This window comes from Anser cygnoides, chromosome 9 (assembly GCF_040182565.1).
Source record: "Anser cygnoides isolate HZ-2024a breed goose chromosome 9, Taihu_goose_T2T_genome, whole genome shotgun sequence".
Classification (NCBI taxonomy): Eukaryota; Metazoa; Chordata; class Aves; order Anseriformes; family Anatidae; genus Anser; species Anser cygnoides.
Window position 1 is genome coordinate 19,754,484 of NC_089881.1, and position 11,661 is coordinate 19,766,144.

Consider the following 11,661-nt stretch of genomic DNA (forward strand, 5'->3'; position numbering starts at 1 on the left):
CTATAGGGGCAGCAGCTGCCCTGTACCCGCACACGTGCCTGCCTGCCAGGGCTGCCTGACTTAGCGAGGGTCCTGGAGTCCAGGAGTATCATGTCCTGGTGAATCCCCTGCAGTGCACGTTAGGAAATATCTGCAGCTCTGCCCCCCTCCAGAGTCTGTGCTCTTGCTCAGCGATGGACTGGTGGCAACGAGCGAGCAGTGCTGTATCGCTAGCGGAGGTCTGTCTGCTCCTTTTCAAACTGAAAGCCATGGTTTGTTGGAATGGGAGAGACTGGGGACTATTCACAAACTTCCCAGCTTCCAAGGCTTTGGAAAACTTTTCAACAAGTTTCTTTGGTTGCACCCAGCCTTTTTGGTGGCCTCCTTTGCCTTTGGTGCTCTTGTAATCCTATTTGCCCCATGACTAACCTGCGGGAGCAGAAGAGTCCCCCGATCTGCCTGCCTGCTGCCAGAGATGCTCCTGCTGACCAAGAGAGCAGTGTGTGCTCAGGGAGTCCTGGCAGTGGCTCCACTTGGGGGACCTCGGGTGACAAAGGGGGACATAGCATGTACAGTTGGCAGCAGTCAGGGTACCGAAGGCTTTCTGGAAAATATGCAGTATTTCTGACTGACTGGGTACAGTGGTGATTTTACAGGGCTCTTCTGCCTCAAAAAGGAGCAGCAGAGAAGCATTGGTGAGGGGGGACGGATCGGCATTGATTAAGCTGCCAGTTCTGCTAATGTCACTGTGGACACAGCCACTTTCCTTTTCTTTGCCAGCAGCAACTTAAATAATAAGATGCAGAGGGAGAAGGAGGGAGTGTCAGAGCTGAGCTACTCACAGTGCTGCTGGCAGTATTTAGATGAGAAACTGGTAGCGTGATGGATGGCAGCGATGCAAAGATACATGGTGATCAGCGCTCTGGAAACACAGGCAGATTAAGTAGGACTGCACTTGACTAGTCTGAAGGTGACTCTACCAAGAGCCAGTTGCTAGATGCTAATCATTTTCTGTCCTCAACAAATAGTATTTGTACTGAACTCAGCTGTGGGTACAACAATTCATGCAAATATGTTGGCAGGTGTGCTTTCACGTGTTGGCTTAGATCTGCAGGCAGCGCTGCTTGCTGTTGGCCAAGCTCCACCGTTCGTGGGCAGGGAAGAGTTTGTTTGGTCCTGGGCAGAGTATGACGAGCAGAGCTGCACTTCCAGCCTTGGCGGAGCTGTGTGTGGTACAGCTCTCCTGCTGTCCTGTCTCCATGCCCCGGTCCTGCTCCCTGTGCCCCCGCTGATTAGCCGTCGGACAGGCTCGGTGGGTGGCACTCTTATCATACCATGGCTTGAAGAGGATTTTTTTCCAAGTGTTACCTTCCTTCTGGCAGGCAGGGATTATCTGTGCAGCTCTAAGCACTCCTAGCTTCATGACCAGGTATCCGGACCGGCAGCAGTGTTGCATGCATTAACATAAGCAAGTGGGCTTCGAAGGGTCTGGACGCTCAGGGTTCCTAAGTGGCAGTGTAGTTAGGGGAAGTGTCCACCAAATCTCGTACTTCACACACTGGCTTTTTATGTTACATGGCTGGACTTGAATTTAGGCCCCATGATACATTGGTATCCCACAATCAGTGAATGAAGTGGTTTTGTGATTTTAAAAAATATGTATTTATTTTTATTAGCTTAATATGTGCTGTATACAGCTATCTGTGATGGGCAGCTCTGAGAAGAATCAGGTGTGCAGCCAGTTGTGTTGGGTCTGCATCTCCCTGGTCATTACAAAGACGTGATCTTTTGACATCTTTCAAAACAGTGCATCAAGCTATTTCCAAGGAGGTTTCCGCTTAGAAATTAGTATAATGCTTTAGTTCTAATTCCGTAGGAGTTAAATTGAATGTTAATAACGTCTCCAACACTGGGCTTCACATATAGAACATTATGGATATCTATCTAGTGGTTCCAATTAACCAGGGGCACTGTCTTTGCTGTCAGTTTCATCCAAGGACAAAAGTAATTCGTTAGGATAGCAAATTGCCTTCTACTCCTGCAAATTAGCATTAGGCTGTCACTGCAAAAATAATCCATACTGTCTGGATTATGGCAGTGAAATTGCTATAAGTGAAAGCTGTTTTCTGAACTAATATTTAGAGAAGATGGGAGAAAGAGAGAGAGAGACATGAGGGACATTATTAGATTTCTTCTTTTTTTTTTTTTAAGAGGTTCGCTTTCTCCTGAAAGGGTAATGTACATCTATCTTGCAGGGAGTTTCCTTAGAGGGTTTAAATGGAGAGTGAAGCTTTAAGAGCAAAGTGAAAATGGAAGAAGAAATATACTGCCATGGGAAGCTCAGAAATGAGACATTGGGGGTTTCAGAGAGTGTTCATAAATCCTCTCCTGCCCAGAGGGCATTCCTGTGTGACCATCAAAATGACACACGTGCAGCTGTCTGGTGGTTTGCCACATCTCTAGGTTTGATGGACTTTGCTCTGGGGATGGTTAAACCTCCAGCTGCTCCGAATGGCAGTTTGTTTCCCTTAACAAACGTGCTCAAATGTTTACTTGAACTATTCAAGTCCACAGAATTAGATTATAAATTGTTTCCAATGGTTTTTCAACACATTTTCCTGGCTAGGACCTGGAAATACAAGAGGCCATTGAAATCTGAAAACCTGTCCTGCCCAAGCACTGCTTCACCGTTACACAAGGATCTGGATCTGTGCTTGTGCCTGGCACCTCCTAAGATCCCTGTCACACCTTTGGCTTAACAAAACGCATGATAAGGTACACCGTACTAACACACTGGGGAAGAAACCAGGCACGTCTCTAACTGGCTTGGTGATAGGACTGCAAAGCTCACACACGCAGCGAAAGCAGCAAAAAGCAGTCCCTAGCTGGTTCCCTGGGGCAGTACAGCTCACGCAGTTACATGAAAGCATATACTTTGGGTAAAAGGAGGCAAAAGGCAAGTCAGACATGTGCTGCAGCCAGCAAAGTGAACTCTTCAAAGTGGGCAGGAGCAAAGCAGCAGAGCTGAGGGCAGGGTGGGGGCATGGTGGCAGCTGGGGGCTGGGGCAGGCACGCCGGGACCCGGGAGGGCAGCGTGCTTCTGAGCCAGCAGCGCTGGGAATGGTTTGGCTCCGATCACCTCGTCAGCTCGGGCATTCTGGAGATTTAGAGCATTGAAAAACAGTTTAATAATAACTGACAAGATATTAGCATTGATTTTTAACATGCTGCATGGGTATAATAAAAGAGTAGGTATATGATGGATGACAACTGTGCAAACCGCTTGTTTGGCTTTGTTCAGTTAGTGTTGACTGAAAAAGATGAAAGAGAAAAAAGGAACTTCTCGTACTGCCATGAATCTTAACGGTGTAAGGCTCAGGCCACCAAGGTTATAACAAATTTCAAAGCCTCCCTTAACATCCTATGGAATAAAACTGATACAGAGATTGTTACAGAGACAATATCTGATGCCTAAAGACAAAGTTTTTATTTGCTTTTATTAAAAAAAAAAGGGGGGGGGGGAGTTGGAAATGTGGCTCATGAGTGCGGACTGGGAAGGAGGACAGCTATTTCCAAAGCTATTGCCAATCCCCTTACATGGACATGCTTTGCCTATTGCTCTCCAGTACGAGTACTCGAGAAGGACTCATGACTCAACACGTGAATCTGAACCGAATTGCATTCATCGGTTTCAATTTATTACAACGCCTAATGTACAAAAATAGGAGCCTTTCAAGAAATGTATTTTTAAAAGAGACCAGAAAGTGATTAGAAAAGAAAAGGGAAAAAAAAAAGCCAACAGCAACAACAAAACTCTGAAATAATGCAAGCAGTTGTACGTATTTCCTAGCAGTGAAAGAATTAAAATCCAGGCATTTTATGACTTGGATAAATCTCAAGTTTCCCTGTGCGTACATTTGTGATTACAAATTTGGAGAAAGACTTCTGCAAGAAGATGAAAGTCCTCTTGCTACGTGAGGCCTTGGCTCTTCTTGCTCAAATACAGGCATGTTTTCCAGATTATTTGCTTTGTGACAGCTCTAAATCCAGGTCTTTCAATCTCTTAGCAAAACTCTTGAAAGTGTTGAATGCATGTGTAATACACAGGATTCAGGGAAACTGAAACCAGTTGTATGTCTGCTAAAAAGAATAGAAAATCTGCAAAAAGGAATATGAAATTGGGATGTTTAACAGGACAGGAACACGGTAATTTCAGAGCACCTGGAGCAGATGCAGCAGGACCTGTATTTTCAGGACTAGATCTGGAGCTGTGGCAAATCTGTCCCCACGATGTTTAGGTACTCAGTTAATGAACTGGAAAATATTAAACTTTTTGGATATTTAAGTGTTTAGTTGGCTAACATACGTGGGTTTGAGGCTGACTATGGCAGTAGCATGAAGTTCAGTCTGGTAAAATGGGTAGAAACCCAAGCTGTGCTACGATGGGAAGATGTTGATGCACTCCTGAGCTACCCAGTTCAAAGCTGGTGCCTCTCAGAACTGACAGTGGCAGGCAGGCGTTCCCTTTGCAAGAGTGGTTTGCGAGGCTGCACAAATCATAATTAAGTGTTTGCAAGTGTTGCCATTCCCCTCCCACTGAAGTCAGTGGGGCCTGCCGCTGTGACCAACTTCACCCAACGCAGGTGAGAGCAGAATCGATGCTGTTACCTCTCCAGCATGGCAAGGCCCTTCCTTCTCCCAGTTCTCCCAGTAACACACAGCCAAGTGCTGCATCGTTTCCAAATGACCCACGTACCTGAAACTGGTGACCCAAGTAGACAAGAAACAGACAGGGCCAGGATACTGTCAGATATTCCAGATTAATTTAATTACCCTGGGTTACATTTGAATACGCCAATACTGGCCTTTCATAAGACATCACGGTTTTGGGGGCCCATCTGGCGAGTAAGGCCCACAACTGTTAATGTTTGTTCTGTTTTTCAGAACTTCTGCCTCCTAACATACAGATGCAGTCTGTTCCCCAATTAAAAGTTCAAGTCGGAATAACAGTATCTATGCAGTGGAGGAATACATGTCACTGAAATGGTATCGCAGGCAGTTGTGGAAAACTGGGTATTTTCCAAAAAGCTGTAATATGGCTAGTGTTTGCATGCGCAACCTTTCTTTTGCTGGGAAGATTTCAGCTTTTCAGATGTCTGAAAACACAAAGAGCAGCTGTGCACGTAGCCTGTTAGCTCCCCACCAGAGCAGGATGACTGCTCATAAAGCAAAAGCAAACACTCCAAACTGGCTGCATCTAAACCACCCTGCATCGCTGCTGTTACTTGTCTACTAATAGAGGGCCAGCTGTCTAGTCAGTGAAACAGAAGCATCAAATTACAGAAATCATAGAAAATGGAGCCTGGGAACCCCTTAAAGTCACCTGGTCCATCTGTTGCCCTAGGGCACAGTCAGCTTTACCTTTGCTAATTCCCTCTCGTTTCTCTAACCTGTTCTCAACAATCATCAATAAGGGGAGATTCCAGATTTACCCACAAGCACTTAAAGAGTAAAAGATGTGCTAATAGCCGAACAGCTAATAGGTTCTCTCTGTGAGGTTGATCTGATGTAGAAAACATTCACTGCTGAAATATCTGTGTGGTTTGCTAATGCTCCAAGGAAACATGCAGATCCTTTGGAGACGCGCAGATCTTAGCACTGGAAAATGGGAAACACATGCTAATTTCTGCCTGTGAGGTTGTTAGTAGTAATCTGCATGGGTAAATTTTTGGCAAGATGAGATTTTTTTTGGACTAATGTACTTATGTGGTTGCCTTTAAGAGCATAATTGTAACAAATGTGATTAGCCTACAATTCTCCAAGAGAGGATGCACTGTGAAGGGGATGTGAAGGTTTGCTTCCAACCTCGGCCAGGCAGCACTCATGGCCGCTTCCTTTAATCAATACACTGAGGCTGTTTAGGCTATACAATGGTGAATTACATCCTGTGTTTGGTGCATCATCCTTTTCTTTCCCTTCTCCAGTCCTGGTGGGTCAGGAACTGTGACAACAGGGCAGTCTGCAAGCAGCAGGACCTTGGCGAGACCTCCCTGTGCCCTGGCTGCATGCTGTGCCACTGCCCCTTACCAGCTTTGGTGCCGGGCTGTAGCTGGGAAAAGCCACGTCGCTGCACTGGAAATGACACAGTGGCAGGTACGGCAGGAGGGCAGCACAACATGGAAAAAGTGCTGTCAAGCTGGCACCCTTACGGTGTCCAAACTAGTCAATGCTAGAGTAATTGTGTCAGCACATTATTGACGGTTTCTAACATCAAACGTCCACATCTTAATTCCAGTCAAATTAGCTGAACCCTTAAATATTCTTGTGTAAAGTGCAAGGTGGGTGTAATGAATGTCTGTACATGGCCGAGATAAGACAGCATGAAGAGGCTTACGTGGAAGAGGCAATTCAGAACTAATCCCAGGCTCTGCTGCATGGCAGCATCTCTGAATGCCTTATCAGCTAGAGATGAAGAGCAAGCGACTCTTGGACGTTACCATCTATGCAGTTTCTGAATTGTACTAGCCATAAAATCTTTTAAGCGTTTTTTCCAAATCCACATAATTCACAGGAAGATGGGGAACAAACCGGTAATGGAAAAGAGCAAGTGTAAGCTAGTTAATAGGCCATACTGCCATTTACACTCAGGCTGAATGTAAAAAGCTTTTTTAGAGCAGTTCTAAGGAAAATGAGAATCAACCCTTTTGAACCTATGCTGTTTTACACAGTCTGAGGAACTCGCACAAAATGGGTATTCCCTTTTTCAGCTCATGGAATATAAACCACAGAGTATTATTAAAAAAATATATATTTCTAGATCTGCTGTGCTTAATACCGTGAAATTGCATGATTCCAGGGATACAGAGTAACTTTCTAAAAGCTGCTTACCCATATCAGGTTCTGCAGGTTTTACCATCAATTCCTGACTTACTAGCAGCTCTCTACAACAGCTTGGCTTTTTGTGGCCTCATATTCCAGTATTTTCCTATCCTGAAGCTTCCTAACTTACAAGGTATAGTCGGATCCCCTCAACCTAGGTTTCTCCAGTGACTGAATAAAGCTGCTGGAACTTATCATCCCAAAACAAATCTGATGCTGGTTTTCTATATTTCCCTCCAACCTGTTACATACTGTATGCTCTGCTTTCCTACCTGCACGCATTAAGGTTTCAGCGACCAAGCAAGAAGTATCTCTTCGCTCTTGCATATCAAGCAAAACAATGTTAGCAGTGTTAGGTCAATATACAAAAAAACTCTTGCTAATTAAAATTCCCTGTTGCCAGTACTCTGTGTGTGTGTATATATATATATATAATAACAAATATATATATTACTTGTTTCCTAACCCAGGATTCCTAAAGTCTATCTTATTTTCACTTTCTGGTCAGGCTTAAGAAGCATTAAAATTAAAGAAGGAGGCTAGTCAAGATCTGAGGCTCTGAGGGGTTGCATTTTTTTTTTTCTCCCTATGACTTATCCTTCTGTTTGGTAATTGCTCTTTTTTGTGTAGATCTGGTTGAGTAAAGCCTTTGCCTGGGTATTTTAAACCCATTTTAGAAAGAGGCCCTGGAGAAGGAATCAGGAAAGATGAAAGTATGAGCAGAAATTCTTGGGCACAGAGAACTTGAGCTAAAACTCTAAGACCCCAGACTTTCAGATACTTTTTAATGTCTGCACACATATCAAGAACAAAATATCTATTGGAAGATAAATGTTGCCGGTAGTTCTCAATAAATTACCAGAAGTTTTGGATATGCAATAAATTGGACATTTTTTTCCACTTCTTTAAACACCACAGTATAATCAGAAATAAATAGATAACTGCTGGTTTCAGCATAGCTTCATACCATCCAGGAAATAAAGTGTCAGACAAATCTTTTATGTAAAAGCAGAAATTTCATTAAGAAACAACAACTGAAACACTTCCTTTGTTAAGCATAATTTGCAGTTCAAAGACACTTGCCTTTCAAAATCTCTGCTTTGATTCCTGTCAGATGCAGAGGCAGTGATATATGACATGACATACATCAGTTAACTCTCAGCATAAAAAGATGTGATGATTTTTCTCTAATTGAGGGGATGGGAAAGCAACTTTTTTTTAATGAGCTTGAGAAATGATTTTAAATGGCTGTCAAATATTTGGCATCGATTAGTAGATAATTCAACTGAATGGAAGATATTCAAATTCTGGTTTTGCCCATTCCCAATGCTTTGCTTTTGAAAGTATTTTACTTTCTGACATTTCAGGCATTTATAGAATAGTTTTTCCTTTTATTTTTATATTATATATATATATATGTATATATCCTATGTTCAAATTTGCCTGCTGACTTCAATATGCCACTCTGATAATTTCTGAGGAGACCGGTCACCTCTTCTCTAATGGTGTATTCCAGTTTAGAGGTTTCAAAGTAGTTCTATTTTATTTTTAATTTCCCTGTGTTATGCTGTTTGTTTTTCTGTTTGTTTGTTTGTTTTCTCCTAGTTGGCTGCTGTAGTATTTCTTTTTCTTTATTCCCCACTGACTCTCAGCTTATTTTTATATAACAGGTGGATATTGTTTTGTGTACTTTTCTTTCTGTATTATTTTTCTTAAACTTTGGATTCTACAATTAGCAAGATCCTGCCTTTCTCTTTTAGAAATCCAGCTAGAATAATTTGGGCAAAATGTGAGAAGCAGAGGAACTTGTAACTGCTCACAGCAGAAAGCCAAGGTCTGTGCTCCAGCTGAGAGCTCAGGAGACAGGGGGTGGCTGGTCCTACCTCGCCCTCAGGACCTCACGTGGCTTTGCTGACCGCATGCATAACCAGCAGGTTATTTCTGTGAGGCCAGAATCTGCTCCTTCAGATTTTACACAGGCTGGAGGCAGCATTTCAAGTTGTGTTAAAAAACAAACAAACAAACTGGAACAGCAGTGGAAATAATCCCTCATGTAAGTGAGTTTAAAATCAGGCTATGAAAATAACTGTATAGGTTAGTAATGATTGTACATCCCTGTTTCTGTATGCATCAGTGGTTCAAGATTATAAATATAACTCAGCTGTCTTCCTTCTGTGTTTGTTCCTGACACAGTGCTTTCTCTCTCTTCCCTGGATACCAGGCTTGTAGCTGGGAAGTGTGACTGACTCTGTCTCAGTGCAGCGTAAAAAAAGCAAACCTCTGTAGCAAGAAGCATATTGGAGGCCTTGGTGGAGGAGGAAGGTTGTACTCTGAAAAAGCAAATGTTCAAAGGAGCCATAGCTGCTGCTTCGAGCAGAGTGACTCAGCCCTCTGGGCATGGGTTTGCCAACATAAATGCAGTTTAACTCAGCGTTTCCATGAAACCGATGAATTGACTGTCATAATTTGAGGTCTGCTACTGCCGTGTAAAAACTTCCATCCGCTTTAGTGAACTTTTTGCGGTGGAAAAGGGAAGAATAAAGCCAGCACATTTGATTTATCATCCGTGCAATGCTGCTATCTAACTAACAGCAAGACACAGAAGCACTGTATGAACACCCAGTAAGGCAAAGTTCCTGCCTTAAGGACTTTTGGGTCTACATGGGAGAGATCAGGCAGGAAGTGAACAAGAGCAGCCAGAGGTGGTGTGACTGACCCAGACGTGATTCAGATGTCCCAGTTCAAGGCTTGTCCTTGTCCTAAGACCTTTGCAGAGCTAAAGTCCTCTCTTAAGTTACATATCCTTCACTCAACAAAATGCAGCTCTGCTTTCTTGTACATCACAGCACGGAGGAGTGTTGTGTCTGGTCTATGTGACAAGAATAAACTAATCTAGGAAGCGTGTAGATGCTACAAAATATTTTGGGAACTCTTTCACACATGAACTACCTTTGTGCACATCTGAGAGCACAGTAAATAACATTGATTTCTTTTTTTGGCAGCTGAGTCTGAAAACCTAACTCTAAAAATCATGATAATGCAGTTGGAGACCAAAAATATACTGTAAGTGTGCATGCAGAACTAATGTGACTTGGGGTTTGACATTGGAAGCAGTCTGCAGACAAGGAGTGATTTTTCAGAAGTATTTGTTGAACAGTATGGAAAAAACCCTCCGTCTCAGTAAGTTTCAAGATACTTGAAAGATAATTTAGAAAACAGAAAGAAGGGGTATCAAGAATATTTTTTTAATGCCTGATCTTGATGCACAAGTAGTCTTGTTTGGATACAAACCCCTTTCTCCTGGTAAACCTTTGCCACTTTTGTACAACACAATAACCAAGACTCTTTTCACCTACCCAACTGCCTGATATGGCACACTATGGGTAAAAGATCTGAATGTCATCAAATCCTGTATTGAATGGTTTTCCTTTTAAAGACACCATTTTCAATTTATCTCAAAGTCCAGCTTAGCTCTAAGTATCTCTTTTATGCTGGTACCACCAAACTGTATCAACATTATAGGATTATGAAGTGGGATCACTTACCCTGTCAGCTCTGTGCTAGCATTATGGCTTCACATTGATATTTCCAGCAGAGCAAATGCTATATTTTATTAGTTACAGAGATTCATTGTGCATCCAGAAACTGCCCTCTGCACCCTGCTTTCATAATAGGATTCAGTACAGCTGAGCAAATACAACCTCTATAATATATGAAATACAAGAAGATAATAGGAGCAGGATAAACCCTCTGATTAGCTATAGTGTGCGCTGTGAATCAGAAATACAGAGATGCTTTGCAAGATGGGGAAAAAAGGAAGAGGGCAAATGTACTTAAGGTCTGCCATGAAGGCCTAGTAAACCCTGCTTAAAGGATTTCTATCCTAACCAACTCTGTAATCTATACCAAAGGCCTGAATGAAATCACTACTTCAGTATATTTTCAAGCCAGACTTTAAATTCTTAACATTGCAGTCAAATTGCAGGGGAAACCGAAACACAACAAACCAAATCCAATGCACTAGTCATTAGCAACCTCCAGATAATGAGCTGACGGCAATCCCCCAACCCAAACAGCTTGATCTGGTCGTTTCTACTTACCTCCATTTGTCTCTTGGATATTTAAAGCAAAGGCTCATTTTGTCCTGCAGATTCGGTGCCGCTGCTCAGTATTATCTTGCCTGATCATAAAAAGGCTCCTGACCAAAAGGAAGAGGAAAGCAATACGTAAAACAAACACAGAAGCCCAAGAGGAAAGCTACACCCAAAAGACCAGCACTAATAGCAACTGAGAGACAGGGAAGGAGAGAACACTCCCAGTTACTAACTTTTTCCATTGATACATCTGCTACAAAACAATTTTGCTGCAAACTTCTCTTCCTTCTTGCAAGCAATGCTTTGCTGTTTTTGTAGACTTCAGATAAGCTGCACAATGAATGTGGGGTTGGTTTGTTTGTGGTTTTGTGTGTGTGTGTGCTTTTTTTTATTATTATTATTTTTTGTCTTCCTTTTTTGGACCAAGTAAGCAAATTAGTGAAATATGAACTAGAAACTCAGCTGACCACTTTATAAGCATAGTGCTAGGCAGCAGTTATCACAAGGTGCATTTGTCCATACTTCAGTTTTTTGTTTTTAATTCAAAAATCCTCAGTAGAAGCAGAGCGATATTTGAAACAGCTGCCTACGGGACTTTCTGGCCAGAGAGCCTTCGTGCCGCAGAGGTGAATGCTTAGATGATTAATAACTTAATTTTTTAAGAGCTTGATGGGCAGGCAGGGAAAATATGCCACACTGTCCTTGCCTC

At 42.6% G+C, this 11,661-nt stretch overlaps 1 protein-coding gene across 5 annotated transcripts in view; it reads right to left on the reverse strand.

The window, feature by feature from the left end:
* Positions 1–11,332, reverse strand: part of KCNMB2 (potassium calcium-activated channel subfamily M regulatory beta subunit 2) — a 129,999-nt gene extending 118,667 nt beyond the window's left edge. For 3 of the 5 annotated variants that reach the window (XM_013174777.3, XM_013174776.3, XM_048059458.2), the window contains exon 1: positions 10,959–11,185. In XM_013174777.3, coding sequence (XP_013030231.1) covers positions 10,959–10,996 — 38 coding nt within the window. In that variant the 5' untranslated portion in view covers positions 10,997–11,185. Of the gene's footprint in view, positions 1–10,958 lie in introns of all 5 variants that reach the window. The other 2 variants (XM_013174772.3, XM_048059457.2) reach the window with 2 other exon arrangements.
* Between the last annotated feature and the right edge of the window lie 329 nt (positions 11,333–11,661).